Source organism: Myiozetetes cayanensis, unplaced genomic scaffold (assembly GCF_022539395.1).
Source record: "Myiozetetes cayanensis isolate MyiCay16 unplaced genomic scaffold, myiCay2020 scf17, whole genome shotgun sequence".
NCBI lineage: Eukaryota > Metazoa > Chordata > Aves > Passeriformes > Tyrannidae > Myiozetetes > Myiozetetes cayanensis.
Window position 1 is genome coordinate 15,493,304 of NW_026087378.1, and position 19,827 is coordinate 15,513,130.

Below are 19,827 nucleotides of genomic sequence, written 5' to 3' on the forward strand. Positions count from 1 at the left end.
CTTTCTTTTAGGGTTTTTTTTCTTTAAAAGCAGTTATTTTGATACCATAAACCATCACAAAACAGCCTATTTGTTTGATTACATCCAAACATTTTTAGCATTTACTATGGAATGACATGATAACTGTGATAACAGCCTTTGAAAGAAAAAGGGAAAATCTGGGTTATGTGTGAGCACTGATGGACAGGAATCTCAGCCATGGATGAAAAATAGTTTTGTCCTACTTTCTGAGCAGATGAGAATTAGAGAGAGAATGAGCAACTTCCAATTTTAGGTTAATATTTTCACCCAGTGAGAACTCAGAAAAACATATCATCCTTTGTCATGCAGCAATTGTGCCCATGGAGGCAAAGACTACCCTGTGTAACCCTTAATGCTTTACTAAACTAAAATCAGTTGCCATTTTTAATATACTAATTAAGATTAGTAAAAAAAACTATAGGATGCAAGGCTGTGTCTCATGGGCACTGAAACTATTTCCACTTCCTTGGATTTTAGTGCACAGAGGTACCCAAACCTCTGGCCATTCAATTATCCACTTTTCAATCCATCTGTCTGTCCAGCTACAAAGCACAGACACATACATACAGCAAATGTACTTGAAAATTCTTTGTTCATGAGAAATAAAGTGGAAAATGAAATATGGAAGCTATGTTAACATTTATTTATTTTTGCAAACATACATGGAAAAATTAGTCTAGGGTCATTGGAGATAATATATTTAATGCCTTAGTGGCGGGGAAAAGAAATCTCAGTGGTTTTACAGCCACAAAATATCCATGTACTTAGCAAAAGTCCATTGTGCTGGTTTTGTGTACTCAGCTGAGGACCTCAGTTTACTTGTTACTTAAGCAAAACTCTCTCATGCCTCAGTGTAACATAGTAAATTGTGTTAGCTAAGAGCAAATGAAGGTGAAAACTTTGTATATTTGGAAAATATGCACTCTAGCCACTAAGAGCGCGTCTATGCACTAGTGGTTTGAAAAGACAGTACTTATAATTTCCTTGGGAAGGTTTTTCTGTTCCCTACTTTTCTATGCACTCCTAACAACCTTGAACCAAAATAAGATGAGCTACATTGGAAATGTCAGGAAACTCAGCAAAAAGTCCATTGCAAGTCTTTAAAATAACCTGTGGCTATTCAATGCTAATCATGTATGGCTGAACTTGGTGCACTAGGGGAATTTGATAAACAAAATTTCTATTTTCCTTGTGCTTAGGGAAATCGTTGCAGTGTTTAGACTGTTATGTCAGGCACTTATCCAAAATGACTGCCACCTTGGAAGTTATTGCCAGTCTTAGCTATGAATGTCATTGGTTTCTTGGGTCAAATCAAATCCTTCCTATGCTGTTACAGAGACAAACAGATCACGCATTTCATGAGGATGTGCAGAATGTGCAACATTTCATTTAAAAATCTGGATAAATCTTGTAACAGATAGCTTAACTGTAACATAAGATACCAATTCAGGTTATCTTGGAGCAGCATAATAGGAAGGAACAGAAACTGAATCGGTGATGGTATTGAGAAGAGAAGAGGGAAAGTAGACAGTATTTGAAATCCAGTAGGTGCATGTGATATGGGGACGTTTTTTCATCCTGAGGATGCTGGTAGTGCGTTATGAGGAACAGATTCTGTTGACGAAGGACTTCATTTTCTCTTTCCACGAAGCAAAGCTAGGACAGCTGACCGTGCAGTTCGTGCAGTTCGCAGCGTCTGACATCTCTGCAGAAGGCTCGAAGCTGGTGACGATGCCTCAGCTGAAGGCACGATAACCTGTGGTGGGCAGGTGAGCGCTGCCCGGTGCCCTCCGCACACCGACACCTCCCCGGACCTGATGCGTCCAACTTTATCCCTGTTTCCCGCAGAAGCGCCGGCACCGCCGGGCTCGCGGTCCGTTCACCCCGAGGGGACCAGGACGCTGGCCGGGGGTCCCAGCGCCGGTCCCGTGAGGCAGAATTGAGCCCTCGGCGGGCACAGGGGGACCGGGCCGGGCCCCCAGCGGGTCCGGGGGGGCGGCCGGAGCGCCCCCAGCGCTGCGGGACCGGGCGGGCTCCGGCCGGGCTGGGCTGTCCCGGTCCCGGCTCCCCGGGGACAGCGGGAGGTGTGGAGGGAGCAGCCCCCGAGCAAAGACAGCCCTCGCCTGAGCCCCGGGGCAAAGGGGGCACCTGCCGGCCACAGGCGTGTGGAAGTACGGAAGAGTCACCGCGTCCAGCGGCTGACCTTCTGCGCGTCTTGCCCAAAATGCGTGTTATCTGCGTTTATTTAGAGTTGCACAGCACCTCTTTCCCCGACTGCCAATGGTCAAGGGCTGCCGCCAGGTCCCTGTGGGTACATACAGTCTACAGGCACCAGCGCGTAATGCTGCATCCTCTACACTCCTGGCCAGCGTTCATTCATAGTTATGCCGCGACTAAATATTCGATCAAAGGTCGAACGCTAACGCAGATTAGTTGTATTTTTAATGTACGACCCTTCAAATAGACTGTTTTGTAAACTGCAAGTGTCTAAGGATGCTCAGCGCAGCCTCCGCCGGCCGTGCAGCCTCCCCCCGCAGTAACAATAATGCTGCAGATTGTACAAGGATTTGAGTCTGCAGCCAGAGAGAAAGGGATTAGGGCGAGAGCACTGGAAGTTAAATTGTGCTGCATATAAAAAATGGGCGGATTGGTCTCTAGATGAGAGCTTGGTACCACCTTCCTTTCTAAAATAAAATCTCTCTGGCATGAAGTCACAGCCTATTTCACATCCGGTTTACCCTGGGACGTATTACTACTGTCTTGGTAAAGAGAAAGCTTTTGTTGTATAGCGGCGGTCGGAATACTGGGCAGAGAAATTTGGGTGCTCAGCCCGGAGGAGCGGAGCAGCGGTGGCGATGGCCGAGGCGGAGTGAGCGGCGGAGCCGGAGCCGCGCATCCTCCGCGCCGGCGGGCGGGCACGGCAGGGCAGCGCCGGGCAGCGGCACAGGGACCCGCGCCCCAGGGCTCCGGTAAGGGCGGCGGGGGGCTTGCCCCCACGGCCACGCACGCGGGCGCACACACGGACACACGGACACAGGGACACGCACCCGCACCGCTCCGGCCGCTCCCAGTGCGGGCACCGCGGCCAGGCGCGCAGGCGGCTCCTCTCCCCTCTCCGCAGGTACCACCGGGTCGGGGGGATTTTTTTCCCTCTCCCTCCAGCTCGAAAATCCGCAGCGATCGATGGGCATTGTCATTCATCTTATTTATTTATTTTTTTTAGCGCGGACTGATTTCCGCCGGTCCCTCGCAGAAGGTTTTGGGGTTTGGGTTTTTCCCTCCCGCGGGCGCGGTGGGAGGGGTAGCTGCTCCGGGCAGGGGGATGCAAAGTTGAAATGCTGAGAGGAAAACAAGTCTCGATTTGCTACTCAGATGGAGGCAAATCTCTCACCGTGAGTCAAAAATGCATCAAAATGCCCCCTTTTTAGCGCCGTTTTTGTTTTAATCCCCCCCTTTTTTTTCCTATTTTTCTTCTTCTTCCTTTTTTTTTTTTTTTTTTTTTTTTTTCCTTCTTCTTTCCAGTGGGCGCTGCTGAAACGCTCCCAGCAGCGTGGCTCTTGCTCCCATTTTGAATGGGAGAACCAGCGCTGGTCTCTCAGGTGGTGCGGGCTGGGGGAGGCCGGGGGGCAGGGAAGCTGCTGGGCTTTAACGCTCCTCAAAGTCGTTGTTAACATTTGGGTTTTCCAGATGCAAGAAACTTTCCTTCTCCGGAATTGATAGTGCCTGCATGGGTTTATTGGGGGTGGTGTTGGGAGGAGGGGGGGAGACCATGGAGCTCAACAGATCAAGATTGTTCAGAATAATTCACTTTCCGTTCTTCATCCCGAGGAGCCTTTTGCAAAGGCAGAAGTTGGCAGGACCGGGAGAAGGCGATTTTTGAAGCCACAGATGTCGCCTTTCCCTTTGTAAGGGGGTTGATTACAGGGCAAGTTAAGGTGCAGTCTCGTCCCCGAAGATCTTTATCCAAGCTTTCCTGCCATATCCAGCTCCTTCCTATCCAGTTAGATTAGCTCAGCCCTATTCGGTGCTTATCTGCCCATCATTTGGCTATAAACGCATTAATTATATCTCATTGCTTACATACCACTTTGTAACGGTATTTTATGGACTTAAATTGTCCCTCAGAGTGTGCAGTGAACTGGGGTAGCTTTATTTAAAGGTACAAAAACATCTCTGTGTACAGTGCTTCATTTCCTCAGACACATAAAAAACCCTCCAATTCACTACTGGGGGAAAATACAGGCTTTGTACTTGCCTGCCCTTATTTAATGTAATGAATCCTAAAAATCAACTGGATTCCAGCACACATTATATTGATATGTACAGGGAATTGCAACATCTTGTGGGGAATCAGTTGAATCTGGAACACCGATTCTACAAATACCAGCTAACTTTTTATTTTATGGTTTATTAGAAAGCAAAAGAAATTTTCTAAGTTGCATTACTTTTTACTGAAAGGTAAACTGAGAGTAACTCGCTGAAGTCTGGAGAGAGAACGGGAGACATTTGGAAAGGAGAAGGCTGCTAAATGCAAAAACATTTCCTAGCAGCATTCAGAGACTGGTAGAGATTTAGGAGATGGTGTGTAGATTATCAACACATGGTTTCATTATGAATTATGCCCTTTAGCCCAACAAAATTATTAGTGTGTCTATGTAGCAACAGATCACAGAGTTAGAATCTGATCATTTTAGTCCTTTTCTGGTGCTGGTATTTCAGGGAAGAGGAGAATTGTATCTGTAGAAGAAAGTTGCTTCCATCACATCAAAGCAAAGCTGTGGCTGTGAGGAAAGCATCGCTCTCCTCAGTCACACTACCACACACTGACACTTTCCAAGAGGTTTGAAAGGGCTCAGGCTGGTTAGGTGAAACAAAAAACAATTCCACTTGGTTATCTGGAAATGTTATGGAAGCATCTTGTCACATTTTCAACACAGGAGGAAACTGAGTAAGAATTGCCACAGAGTTTGGGAGCAGCAGCTTTAACTCGTAATTGTTTTTGTTAAAGCTCAAGAATAATGCAAAAAGAATACACCCTTACTGCAAAATAAATCCTACCCTAAACCTCTGGGTCTAAAAGATAAACAGGAGAACAGACAAGGCCGTACGCCCTTATTCTGAATTACATGAGCTATACTTTTGTGAGGTCGTTGCCTTACGTCAAATTATTCTGCAGAAGTTTTCAAAATCAGACTTTTTTTGTTCTGTTAATACCTGCTTTAATGTAGGGGATGTTGACGGTTATTTTCCTTCTAGTTTCAGAGTCCACCATGAAGAGATTCCTGGTGCTTTGTGACTGTCTCTGGGCCTGGAGCCTCCTTCTGAATACACTGACTGAAAGAAGGTGGGGAGATATTTTTTAGTGCACCAACATATTTTAGGAACCTTTAATTTAATATAGCAGTGTAAGACAAACTCATGGCTGCACTACCACTTAGTGTATTGGGGGAACTTAATCTCTGCTCAAATCCCAGATAAATCTAACTAGGGGAAGTCTAAAAGAAAACTACAATTCATTTGCCTGAATTTTTTTTCAATATGGTGAAGAAAATAAAGCAAAAGCTTTCTGAAACAAATTGAAACTAAACTACCTCTTAAACACCTGTGCAACCTTTTCTACTCTTACATAATTGCTACTCAGAAATACAAGTTTCTTTAGAGGGGAAAAAGTATAATTAAGGGCGTTTTAAATCTCATTTAGCACATTTAGTAACTTTGTTGTCACTGCAAGCAGAGGCAAAACTTAACTTCTTTGTTGGTCAGGAGTGTGTCCTAACTTAGTAACTGCATTGAAAATCTGAAGTAGAGCTTCCTGCTGAAGGAAGACTACTTGGATGGAGAAGAATTTGAAAGCTCAAAGCCCGTGACAGTTATGTTGGAAAGACCATGCTGCACTTAATGTTTGTGGAATATCTGTTGAAATGATAATCTATGAATAGCATTAGTATTAAGAACAATTTGTAATCATACAACACCTCATCAAACAATTACTAGGTTAACTGAAGACTCTAAAGCAGCTTACAGTATGCTTGAAGTACTCTCTGCAATTCAAAATTCAATGAAGGTGTTTAAGAAGACTCTCAGATGTATTTCTGTATTTTAAAAATATTCATGTCCTGTCTATTATGAACAAAAAGCAGTCGAATTTTTGTATTGTCAATGGTGATCCTGACTACCTTGAAGATTTCAAACAGAGTGGAGTGGGCAAAGGTTCATCTGCACAAACATTTCCTCTAAAAAAAATAAACCATGAAAGTGGGTAAGTCATGTAAGAGTTGCTTATATTGAATAAATCTGATGTTTCAGAAGCAATAACTTTATTTTTATAATACACTAAGGCAAGATTTGAGGTATTCACAAAGCACTTCATCTGATCTAGCTGGAGAATTTTGTGAAAACATGTTTATTCTATAGATATGTGTACATGCATCTCTGTACATATATTTATTATACTGTAATGGATGCATGTGCATTCTTAATGTGAGAATTAAAACGCATTGGCCCAGTGTTTAAAAATTCGGTGTCAGCATTGGAATGACCTGTAGATGGAGTCAGTGCACAGTGTTTTATTATACTGGGGTTTCATGTGAAAATACAATTGCATGCAGTCACTCTTTCCTCAAAATCTACACATCTTACATGAAATATATCTGGTTATAAAGCCATTTTGTCATAATAAGTTCCCTTGCCTTTCTTTCTGGGGTGCTGTTAATGCTTTATGATAAAAATCAATTGATGAATGACATTAAGTATCTGTGATACAGGAAGACAGTCTTCCCATGTCACTCTTACAATAACCTCCCCCCCAGCATCAGAACGATTTTAATATGTGTGTTTTGAACGAAAAATCACAATCCCTCTGGAGTTACAGTCTACTCCATATGTGCACAAATGTTCAGAATCTTCCTGTTGTGACCATATGTCAGTTAAACCCAGACCTAACAGTGCTTATTACCTTTGCTAAAATGGTGGGAAGAACAGGTAAGGACAAATGACAAATGTGATCCCAGCATGGGAGCAGGGAGTCTGTCCCACTGTGCTGCCACCAGGCCATCCTCCTGACACCACCTCACAAACACACTCATTTCTTTACCACTGCCATTTCTGAAGTGGTTTTAGATCCTTTTCCCACCTTATCCTGATGACCTTCTGCTATCCTTGAGATATGTATGTACAGGAGCTTGTTTTGTGACAGTGAGTGTCAACGTGAATTTAATCCAGTGAAAGGTCCTGTGATGCAATGCTCCAGAAGCTGTATGAGGAAAGATCCTTTGAAAGATAATGCTCACTGGAGACAGCAGGAGAATTTGTTATTCGATAATAATAGGAAGCATAAAAAACCAATTGTGTCTGTGACTTAGAATTCAACTGTAGGTATGAACAGTAAACATAAATCAACGTATTTTGTTGTGAAGTGGAATTCTATGACATGACTAGAGGAAATTCATAGCATTTTTTTAAAACCGTGATTTTTTCATTCGAAATAGGGAATTTATATGCATTAAAAAACCCTGAACATTGTTCTTTACAAAGTCACATCCTATGGAAATAAACCAAAAATTAGTAAAACTTCCATGGATGTCAGTCCTGAAACTAATTTAAATTTTTAGTATTACATATTCAAACATGCACTGCAAAATAAACTTGGAAGCATTTCTGGAGTGTCTATATTCAGGGTATCCTTCCTCCTTCTCTCTGTATTTGATACAAGTGGAATGTATGTGTGGGATACACAACGGATGCCTGACTGATGCAGCTTACAGAAAATAATTTCATAGGTATTTTAGTAGAAGCACATCATTTCATTAACCATTTGTTCCTCCCAAGACAGGCTGGGCTGGTTAGAGCAGGAAAGACTGGCAGAACCCTGAGCCCTCGTGCTGCCAAAGGGATAACAGCCCAAAGGAGGGATCCCTTTTATCACCAGACCTGGTCCTGGTGAAAGGCTTTGTCATTGCACTGTTCCTCCAGTTCAGGAGCAACAAAACAATGTTTGGAAAAGCAGTGCTTTTGCTTTTAGTCACGATGACAACGCATGTTTGTAGTGGAAGTGTTACCAGCAATGAATGAGAAAATGGTACTGGGTTAGGCCTTAAGACAAGTGTAATCTATGATTAAGGGAGTCATCTGTGACAGGGTATTAGATAAAGGTTTCAGATATAAGAAGAGGGTTGATTCTGATGTCATCCACAGCAGACAGGCCAAGGATTTCATTCTGATTTGTACTGATGGAAGTAAGATTTTTGTAGTTGAGTTCAAAGAGCTTTAATTACATCCCTCTTCAAGTAAAATGTCAGGACTTGTGTCTGAGTTAGGGATACACATTAGAGATCTGCAAGAGAAGCTTTAGAGGTAATGAGAGATTTTCATATCAACAGATGGTTTTATTATGCATTTTTAAGCAAAAGATGGAAACACTCCTCCACATCTAACTGCTAAAGGAAAATGAGAAATAAAATAAAGCAAAATAATATCTCAATCTATGAAAAAGCACACTCACTCAAACTACTTCTATATTCAAGAAGAAGATATCTCTGTGTTTTTTCAGCATTTATTTTCAGTACCTAATGTCAGTGTTCTAAATTACTATATGTTTCTTTGCATGCAAACCCTTTATAACTATACTGAATTAAACACACTATTTTTTGCTGTCAAAAAAGCCTTTTCATGAGGAACACACATACATTATAACATATATAATTAACACATTATAAACATTAATGAGTAATGATGTAAACATGAGGGAACTGACATTTTATCTGCTCACCATTTATAGAGGGCTGCTGATTTTCTATGATTTAAAAAAAGTGCGATTTAAGAACAAAATGTAAACATGAAAGAACCCTATAAAGCACTACAATCTTGTTATATGGAAGAGGTTATGTGACCACAAACCAGTGTAAGCAAGATTAAATGGATTTTGGAATTACTGTTTTGTAAGGTTGTTGGTGGATTAGTGTTTGCCAGTATTGACTGTTCTGTATTTCAGTTACGGACAAACCTCATCACAAGATGAACTTAAAGACAACACCACAGTGTTCACCAGAATCCTGGATCGGCTGCTGGATGGGTATGACAACCGCCTGAGACCAGGACTGGGAGGTGTGTTGTGTTATGCTTTTCAAGGTTACATGTAGATAAAAATCAGTTAAAACAATGTTATTTTTCCATTATATACTTGTTTTAATTCTGTTTATATAGACACATAAAATAATGCTGGTATCTAAATTAATCTTTTTCACAAAAGCAATGCCTTCCCTATGTCTTTCACATACTTGGTATTCTCACACTTATACCCAAAAGGAGAAGAATATGGCTCACAATTCAAGAAGACCTCTGAATGGGTATTAAAAATTTAAATCTATGAAGAATAAAAAGATAATAAAATATGACTTGTGACCTCACAAGCGACAACTTTATGAATCAGGTGTAAACAGCACATCTATCTATGACTATCTTCATAAGAAGATTTGGGTTTAAAAATGCAAACATCAGCCTACCTTAATCATAAAAGTATCAGAGAAGTTTGTTAGAGTGTTTTTCTGATTGGGATTTGTTTCTGTAACATTTTTTCTTCACAGCTTGATAAAAATGTCTTTCTTCTTCTGCTCTTGATGCTGAATCCATAAAAACACGTAAAACCACATAGCAATTACATCCTTATAAAATCGATGTTACAAAGCCTAGTCTTTGTCAGCATCCCTGTGTTCACTCTTTGATTTGTTCTACTGTGACATGATCCCAAAACTGGGTCTTAAAAGCTTACTGCGCATAAACACAGAGGTTCTAAACATACAAGCACAAATGTCTTCTTCCCATGGAAAGCTGGATTTATCTATTTCAGATGTCTTTTTTTTTTTTTTTTTTTCCCTTTTGGACTCTTCAGGTGAAACAAAACAGAGCAACCCATCCCAAAAACTGTAGTTCAAACTGTTTTCCTATAATCACTTTCAGAGGAACTGCAATATAATAACAAGGTTTTACATTAAGAATTCTTATACCATCTCCTGTGGGTGAAATGGAAGGTAATTAATTAAGTGTAAGCTTATTCTTTGGTTTGAGGCACCATCTTGTAACAGTTCTTGAATAGTGAGCTGGGCTCTTCAACAATTTGACTTTACTGACTTTGAGGAATGGCTAACGATAAAATTCTGTTTATAAAGTATTAATTAACACATTTAATAACGTGTTTGTCTGTAAATCTTTGCGTGCATTTTCAGGTAATACGAAACAAAATAAGGGTAACTTTTTACTTTTATCTACCAGTACTTTTGCCTGTTTGTTTGTAAACCCTTGGTCTAGTGTAGAGATAAATGCTCCTTAGTCTTTGATTAAGGGAACTGTACAGCTCAGTCAGCTACTCTATCACAGTAAATAAACAAAGCAGAGAAGCAATAAATAAGTGAAACTCTGTAAAGTGTGTAGAGTCTGGTATATGTCTACAAGAAAAATCTGAGCGTATTATTATTTCTTATATGAGTTTTGTAGCTATTATGATTTGTTAAAGAGATGCCTGAAGAGCAAACAAAGGGAGATGCAGGGATAGGATTTTCTCTCACTATATGGATTGCAAATTAGAAAAGGAAGCACATCAGCATCAACTCTGATGTCTGTGTGTTTATACATATGTTTCTGAAACCAGACTTAAAAGGTGCAGTCAGGAAAGATCATCTGGTCCAGTTAAAACTGACTCCTGACAAAAACGCCATTTAAAGTAACTGTTTTTATAGAAGGAAATGAGTATCTTCACAAAGTTAAATACCCATTTGCATGACTGTCTGTAAAAAGCAAAACTGAGTGAAGGATGGGAAATACGGGGTGGAGGGAAGGAAGAGAAGATGAAGCAAAGGAAGGAGAGTAGTTTCTCTAACTAAGGGTTAGAGAAGTTTAAATAGTCTTTGCATTTCTCCTTTTTTGAATTGTGTTGTCTGTTCCTACCTGTAACCAAGAACCTCAAATATCACAATTTTCCTGTTGCACAGTGCACTAGAGTTCCCCAATGTCAGTTCAGCAAATTTATCTGTTGTTTGTCAGCTCTGGACATTAGAACTCAGAGAACCATGGCTTTTAAAAAAATTCCACATCTGATGAAATTGTGGGTGGTAAATTAGAAGCAGATTTAGTCTTTTGACTGTTGAATAATATCTTATTCAAAAGATACAAATTAAAGATTTCAAAAACTAGGGACAAACATCTAGGCAGATATTTTCAGTCCTGATACTAATTTATAACAAAGGGTTTACTCAGGAATTTGGAAATTTGCGTCTTCAAACTCTTTTTGCTGAGGTATCTAAATGTAAATATGAGCAACGCACCTCAAGATGACTTAGTTTTGAAAGTTGATTTAGACACTTGGTATAATGGGGAAATGTATTCTGAAACATTTCACAAATACAAATATGCAATGAAAAATCTAAATCAATGTGTCAAATATAGCATGGGGCTTGGACTTGGAATTTCAATGAGCCTTTGATTATAGCGTGACCTGTTGCTGGAAATTTTAAAATGTATATGGAAAAGCAGTAGTTTCATTTTTCTTTCCAGTATCAGATGGCTTCTTATTGAGTATTTTGATCAGAACATGATTTTTAATCTTCTCTGAAGAGAAAGTAAAGAAATTTACCAGTATAATACCATTTTTAGATATATAGAATTAGGTCAAAAACTTGTTAATTCCATACTAGCTATGATGTACCTATTGGAGGATATAAGAGACTAGAGACCCTCATACATATATGTTATGTTGATAAATTTTATGCTGTTAGGCACAGTGCAAATCAGTGTATCATTGAGTGCACTGTAGCACTCTTCCAGTTTTCTAAAACTGTTTTTTCTGCTCTTTCTACGCCTTCTGAGAAACAGTAGATGAGGTAAAACTATGTGTGGTACAGTTACTTTCTCCTTCAGAAAAGGGTACATTGCAGAAAACTCTGGTTATCCCTGTATGACCTCTCTCTCTGTAGTGCAGTGTTTCAAATCTATACACCTACAGAAACATAATTGTGGGCATGAACAAAGAAACAAAAGAGAATCAGTTTCTCTCTTTCTCACCTATGGAATAAAAGGTAGATGACAGAGTTTTTTCACTGAGTTTGTTTCTCCTTCCTTGTAATTACGTGTATGCATAAAGACTTCAGTGACTAAAAGGTATCTTTTTTACTGAAAAATTGTAATGAATTGTGAAAGGGGTTTGATCTTGATCTTGACTCTACTCAGAGGAGTAATTTCCTTTTTTTTGAAATAAACATCATGATGTTTCTCTATCCCAAGTTTGCAAACTTCCTGTTAGCATGGTGAACAGTTTCATTGCTTGGTAGAAATACTCTGGTGAGGTAGATGAGGCACTATCTTAAAGCCAAGAACAACCTTCTGGAGAGATCTCATTACAAAGACTCATTGCAGGAGCTGTACTATAAATTCATGGAAAAGGCAGGCTAAAAGGTAGAGTATTAAGATAATAAAAAATTAAGAGGTGCTGAATTTTGGGTCACTCTTTCAGCATCTATGTAATCAGTACTAGATCAAAATTAACTCCTCCCTTTCCTTTTTTTAAATCTTCTTTTGAGGTATTACTTCAAAAGGAAAACTAAAAATCACACATACTCTGTAAAGAGTATGAGAATAAAAATTATTATTCATCAGATAACCCAATAAGGCCCTATCTGAAATTAAATGAGCAGCTTGGAGCATTTTGCCATTAAACAAAGAAAAAATTATTTCTCATTAACCAGAATATTAAAAAATGGATTTGGTGACCCATGGGGAAAAATCATAGTTCTTGAATATACTTGTTACTCAAAAAATGGCGATGGTGCTAAAATTAATCTGATTCTTTTTTTAAAAGAAGAACGCAGCACCAAGGTGCACTGGCACATTTGCACCTTTTATCAATAATTATTGATATAAATTATGCTATTTAGTTGTTTGCCACCTTCATATGTGGGCATAGTCACTTAGTCAGACATTGCTAGGAAATAGCATCTGTTGTACTCATGCATAAACATGGACAAATAGTTACATTTAGTTACTTAGGCATGGAAAATAGAACTTTCAAAATAAATGCAAAAATGTTGTGAATCATACTAGAGGACATCTATTAACTCTATGAGAGGATAAGCATTTACAAAAAGCAAGAAGGAGGAAGAGCAGAGAGCAACATACTGATGCTGATAAAGAGGAAATCATGTTAGACATTAAGGGAAAAAATAAACAGTGAAGTCACTGGGGTAACAGCATGATTTTCTGTGGGAACTATCTGGACCCTAGAACTAGAGTGATCAAAAATAGGCTAGATAAAAAAGATGCTGATCTCTATTCAAATACACAGTCCTGAAGAAATAAAGGATCAAATAGTGCCAGGAGGGAGCAAAATAAGGAGGAAAATTCACCTCGGGGTTTGGTGGCCTCTACCAATAATACACTGTGTCTACAGTGGGAGTTAAAAGAATTGAAAAACAGTGAAAAATGGTGGGGAAAACAAGTTCCTCAGATAAATGGATATCCTATTCCCTTTAGTTCTGGGTTGTCTTCATTTGGGACAAAGGGATGGTCCCTGGGATGCCACCACGGCAGATTTGAAGTGCCATGGTGGAGAGAGGGAAGATTTGCATAGGGCAGGTTGTATTTGATGATGAGATTCATCAACACAAAATCAGGTGCAGCTACAGATCTTCTAAGACTAGCACCTTTGCATGGCATACCTCTCCTCCTTAAAACTACAGCATATCACATGGTCTCTGACTTTTTAAATTAGAGTAATTGTAAATGTGGTTTATGCCTTTGAGAGGGATTTTGTAGTAGAAAGGTTAATACAGAACTAAGGAGAACAACAGTGAGTTTGATTTGACAGACCAGAATCTTCCTGAATTAAAATACTTTTGTTGGGTCAAATGCCCAACAATAGATCAATTCAAGTAGATTATAAACATTACTTCAGTAGTGAACAGAATTATACTTATTTTATTCTATCAGTAGAACATATTTGTTGATCTCTCCTGTGTGATGTTTACCAAAATTGACTGTGACTGTCCTTAAGTGGAACGTCGGTCAATCTCAGGCAATTCATCACTTCCACAGACTGGAAGGGATGGGAAAGTAAACCTTACAGTATTATGTTAATTATTTTTTAAAAGTCAGTTTTATGAGAACATTATCTATATACACAATAAACTTACCTCTTAGTTATTGAGATCCCAATGGAAATTGGATTTTAACGTGTCTGAGGTTACATACAGTCTCGGGAAAATAAGGTTTTGGTCTGAATGTGTAATAAAGAAGTTAAACCTAAATGATTCTACTCTGAATGAAAAGACAGTCCTATACCTCAACCCTCTACATCATTCTGTGAGTAAAGAAGGACTAGATGCTACACTTAACTCTGTAAAAACTGAAAGGGCTGATTTGGGTCTCTTTTTTTTCACTCTTAGGCACCACATTGATGTAAAGACAATTGTAAAAAAACCTTAGAAAACTCCAGGAAAATTGATTTAATACAACAGTAGGGAGGTAGGGAGGATATGAGCAGCTTTGAGCTGTTAATTGGTGTGTGGAGAGCTGCCATGACACTGTACAGCTCCCTTTCCAGCAGCACAGACTCTACAGCTGGGCAGTCACAGCACAGCTCACCCCTCTCCCTTTTGGTCCCTACTCTACAAAAGCAGCAGCAGAAAATTCTTATGAGTGTATTTGTTGAGGTTCTTTGATAAAAATACTTCACAGGATGCAGCTGGGATGATTAGTCTACATGACTTTCTTGAGCAATAACAGCATACACTATCCAGGTATCTGAATTCCTTTCAATCAAAACTACAGAAAAATCTCCTCTGTACAGATAATTATAGCGTACACTTACACAAGACGTGCAGGAGGAACAAGTGCATTACCAAAAAGGTGGAACTAATGTAAACCACCAAGACATGCAATTCAAATAAACCTTGTGCTCAAATACTAGCGGGTCATAAAGGAAAACCATCAATGTATAGTCTCTTATGATAAATAGCAGATAAATCCTGCTGTTTAAGTAAATCTGTATTTCTTATTTTGTTCTCAATTTGTAATCAGATCACCATTCTAGCAATAATGAGATCCCTGGGAGTTTAAATCAAAATATTTCTTGTTACCAATTTTGACAGTTGATGTTTGTTTGGCATCATTAGCAAAACACAGTATTTATAAACAGTGAAATTACAGGAGTTGATGCTGACTGATGCTTTCATGGCTGTGTGTGGATCAGTTGCCTGAGGCTATTCCAGAGTGTCTGGGTGGGGTACTCAGTTGCAATTTTGCTGATCAGTAACTGCTTGGACCCTATGGTTGCTGTACAGTAAAACCAGTAAGTCATCAATAATTTCCTAGGGTTTTTTTACTGGAATTGTTACATGTTCTAGAGATATCCTTACAGTACTTAGTCCTCATTCAGGAAGCAGATGTCACAGTCAAGAGACATGGTTAATATGCCTTTAGAACTGATGGATTTATCTTCAGCAGTCCAATCAGCTCCTGGTCTGAGCTTGTTTTGTTCAGTGACTTAGACTTTTGAATATAGCTCAGCATTCTGAGCATTTGAAACACAATTTAAGCTTTCCCATGGTAATCAAGCTGCAAATTGATCATGGGTAACCATGATTCTAAATATGTATCTCAATTGTATGAGTAAACACATGTCCTGTGCAGAAGTGACTCACAACTTCTGAAGCTCTTAACAAAGCACAGTTGAATCATCAAATTAGTAAAACAGTAAACAAAGATTTCAAAACTTCCATATGGCTTTGGAGGGGCCAGTCTTTCTCTGTGTGTTCATACACCCTTTTTCATCGCTCTTGAAAATGAGGTACCGGTCAAAGAAAAAAAAACTGATGGTGTGTATACTGATTTTATCTGCATTTGAACAGACCTGGGATTAGGTGCACTGCAAAAGTGAAATCAGTGTGAAGATAACACAATCTTGTTTGAGTTCATAATCCAAATTTTCTATTACTACTTATTATTTACATGTCAAATTATTTTCAATGTTATATAGAAACAAAAAAGCATTACTTATTTTTCCACTCCCTTGGAAATCTTCCTCCTTAGTGACAATTTCCATTTTATGTCTTCAAGTGATCTCCTTAAGCCTCAACATCAGCTACTAAGACCACTCTTCTTCCAAAGCCAGAACTCAGGATACCACAACATGATGTGCTGCTGATTCAAAGAGTGTGTTTTGTGTCTGTGCAAGGGAAACCAGAGAGCTGAATTATATTGAACAGAGTCTTGCTCAGAGCTGGGACTCTTAAACACATTCCTTCCAAACCAAGTAATTTCAGACCAACCGTATGCTTCTTTCAGTTATAGAAGGTTAAATTCTCACCATGAATTTCTTTAAGTCCAGAGCCAATTAGATGTCAACAAAATACTGAAATTTCTTTAAGTCAGTTGAAAAACTTGTAAACAATAATAAGGTCACACATTATTTAACTGGACACCCAAGGAGGAGATTTCACCTATCCAGTGCTTTTGCCTGTGATCACTGTACTTTGTACATGTCTTGGTCACAGAGCTAAAGAATGAAAAAATTATTAGGCAATTCAGTCATATCATAGCATTTTACTTTCTGTGATTATGGAAATATACATTGGAAATTTCATCCTTTAACTTTTTTAATGAGTCCTGGAGATTACTTTTGATACCACCTAATTTTACATTAACTTATTAACTGAATACACGTAATTTGCTGCATTCCTAGACTGACAGTAGAATCAAATTGAGTATTTTACTGTCTCAAAAAAGTGAGAGTTATTTCAGAAATTGTATCCCTCCTTCCACATTGGAAATTTCTACCCAAATCCCCACGCTGGCTTGTACAGCCTCATGGTAAATGTCTCCAGACCTCCACCCCTGTGCCCACAGAAGCAGATGGGATTAGCTCACTCCGAAGGGTTTGGATTCCTGCCTCCAGGCAGAGTCACTCCCCGTAGCTGTATTTAAATCAACAGGGTGATTTTGATCTATGCCACCCTGGTTAAAGCTTTGTTATGTGTGCCCTAGGACACACCAATATGAAGTGCCTGATCCTGTGTGAGGAAGGGAGAGGTTGAGCCTGGGTGTTTCTCAAAGTGGCTTTTACAGGTCCATCTGCACAAGGCATGTTTGGCTCTTTCTGAAGATCAGTACCATTTTAGGTATCTCAGACTCAGCATTTGTGACCACTAAAACCCTGGTTTCCTCTGAATTGGTCAAGGACATTGTGCCGTGGAGCAAATTTACAACCTGAAGATGACAGAGAAGTCCAGCTTTATGATATAGTGTATACATATAACCTGTATTAAGTACTTTATAGATTTCTGAACTATTATTTATACTAATCTCTCATTGAGGCCTATAGAGCAAATTTATGAGTAGAGGGCTCATTTCCCGAAAATGTTTACACAGATGATTTCAGTAGAGAATTTTATCTGATGTTTCCTTGGAAAAGTTTTAGCTCCTATTTTTTTATTGCAGTAAAGGCTAATGTAGCCATTTCTAACTCATACCAATAAATATCTTTATGTTTTTGTACACCATAATGTATTCTCTTTTTTTCTTCTATGTTCCTGTGTCTCAATACAAAATACATAACTCATAAGCTCCAGGTTAATTATTAGAGACCTTGCTTTAGCTTGCCCAGAAACCAGTGAGTATCCCATGAGACTTTGGAGTACTGTGTACAATATTCAGCACTGTTTATATTATCAGACAAGAAGATTTATCAGTCAAAGAGTGAAAAAATGTCCACAACAATGGAACCGGGGCTTTGGTACTGTGGTGTCACAAGCTGTTTCTCAAAAAGTCCTGTGGAAACACTGTAATAAAAAAATTGTACCTAACAATATTGACTGTGAAATTATATCTAGAAGCAGTAAATTATCAGGACCATATTGTAGACCATTTTTAGAATGGCTAATCAAAGACAACATTTTCTCTATCTATTGTGAGAATTGGTAGTGGTTAGATCTAATGAAGGCTGTTGATAGACACTCACTGTCCTAATTTCCTGCTTCATCAGAGCGTGTAACCGAAGTGAAGACTGACATCTTCGTCACCAGTTTTGGGCCTGTTTCAGACCATGATATGGTAAGCAGTGGCCTATATTTCTACAGCACTTATTTTCTCTTGTCTTTTTAATTTGGAGGATGAAAGATCTATGCAATAACTTATTTACCCCTTTTAAGGCTGGGTTTTCTTAAAGGCCTTGATCTGAAAATGCTGTCAGTTTTTGTGTGCCACCATTCCTGCTGGCTGGGACTGCATTTAAGTGCCCTGAAATTAGCAGCCTTGGTAACTTCAATAACGTGTTTTAACAGACTTTCTATTTGCTAAATAATATATTATGAAATGCATTAGGGTTTGGATTCATGTTCTTCTGAGACTGATTGCTCAGGTCCTTGCTGATCACCACTGATCCAATTTGCTAAGAAAGATCATCACCTTAAAACCAATTAACACTTATGCCTACAGTGTGACATCTGTACAGTCTAACCTGTATTTTTATATTAAAAGCTACTGATCAATGGGAAGTGACTTTCCTAGATCTTGGCTGCTGAAAGAGAAGAGAAGATTAATGAGAGAATTAGTGTCACTTCTTTATGGAATGAATATTAAAATCAAATTGCTAGATAACTGCAAGGGATGGAGAAGTTCAGAAAACTGAATGAAAATGTTGTGAGCCCTGGTCTTAAAAGATATTAATAGTTGTGTTGAAATACGGATAAGGTACTTAAAATTTTGCATGTAAATGAGTTCTGCACAAGTAGGTTGCTATTGACAGGGAAAACATGGTCTGCAGCCACCAGTTACTGCTGGAATCTCGTATGAGGATGAAAGTTGGAAGCATTCTCATTAATTTAAGTGAAGAAATGAAAACAGTTCGGCCTTGTAGCTGGCTACATTTAGCTAAATACATTCACCTATAGAAAAATTAAAAGAAAAACAGAGACCAAAAATTATTACAGGAAAGGAAACAAGTTCCATTTCTTACTACAAAATTATCATTTGTTTGATTTGAACTAAAACTATGGACTTTAAACACCTTAAACACCAGGTTATTACAAGTTTCTAACTACTCAAAACAATGTTAAGGAATGGAACAACAGAGACAGTGACTTTTAAAAGATAGTTTTTTTAAGTGAACTTTATGAAAAGACAGTATTTCCTTGATTGCTTGGAAAACAGCATTTATAAAACTACAGTCAAATTTAGAATTGCAACTGATGTCATGATATTTAAATGAGAAAGAATAGCTTGGGCAGCACAGTTCTTGACCAGTCATTCTGCTTAGACCTACAACAGAAGGGTAATACAGGGAGATGGTGCTCTGCCCCCTCAGCACATATATAAAAACAATTTAAAAAGTTCAATCAGTGAGTTCTGCTTTTTTGTCCTGTGATAATCTTGTAAAATTACAAAATATACTTATTACTCTAAATTATGCATTAAAAGAGAAGGAATTCCTTTGATTAGAGATTGGTAGAAACCATTGATATTCACGGTTTATATGAACAAAAAAAGTGATGGATATATGCAGGGGAATGTATTCTTTGTATTTATGAGAGTTGTTTTGCATAAACCAGCTGGTTAAGTTATGTTTCCTTTGTTGAATCAGATTTACTAGAAAATTCTACTAATGAATGGCAATCTAACAAACAAATAAACACAGATGATTTCCTACTTGTAGACATAGATTTAGAGTAACTGATAGGCCTGCTGAATTACTTGGGACTATTTGATCTTTTTACATCAGCATCTACTTCGTACTTTCAGGTGATTTGATTATTAAGTAGAAGGTAAAGC

General features: G+C 38.7%; 1 protein-coding gene across 3 annotated transcripts in view; it reads left to right on the forward strand.

Moving 5' to 3' along the window:
- Nucleotides 1–1,417: 1,417 nt before the first annotated feature.
- The window catches only part of GABRA1 (gamma-aminobutyric acid type A receptor subunit alpha1), a 39,087-nt gene continuing 20,677 nt past the window's right edge, over nt 1,418–19,827 (forward strand). Inside the window, exons 1-4 of one of the 3 annotated variants that reach the window (XM_050312568.1) lie at nt 1,418–1,790; nt 5,278–5,365; nt 9,011–9,123; nt 18,044–18,111. In XM_050312568.1, coding sequence (XP_050168525.1) covers nt 5,292–5,365; nt 9,011–9,123; nt 18,044–18,111 — 255 coding nt within the window. In that variant the 5' untranslated portion in view covers nt 1,418–1,790; nt 5,278–5,291. Of the gene's footprint in view, nt 1,791–2,710; nt 2,991–3,394; nt 3,414–5,277; nt 5,366–9,010; nt 9,124–18,043; nt 18,112–19,827 lie in introns of those variants that run through there. The other 2 variants (XM_050312567.1, XM_050312569.1) reach the window with 2 other exon arrangements.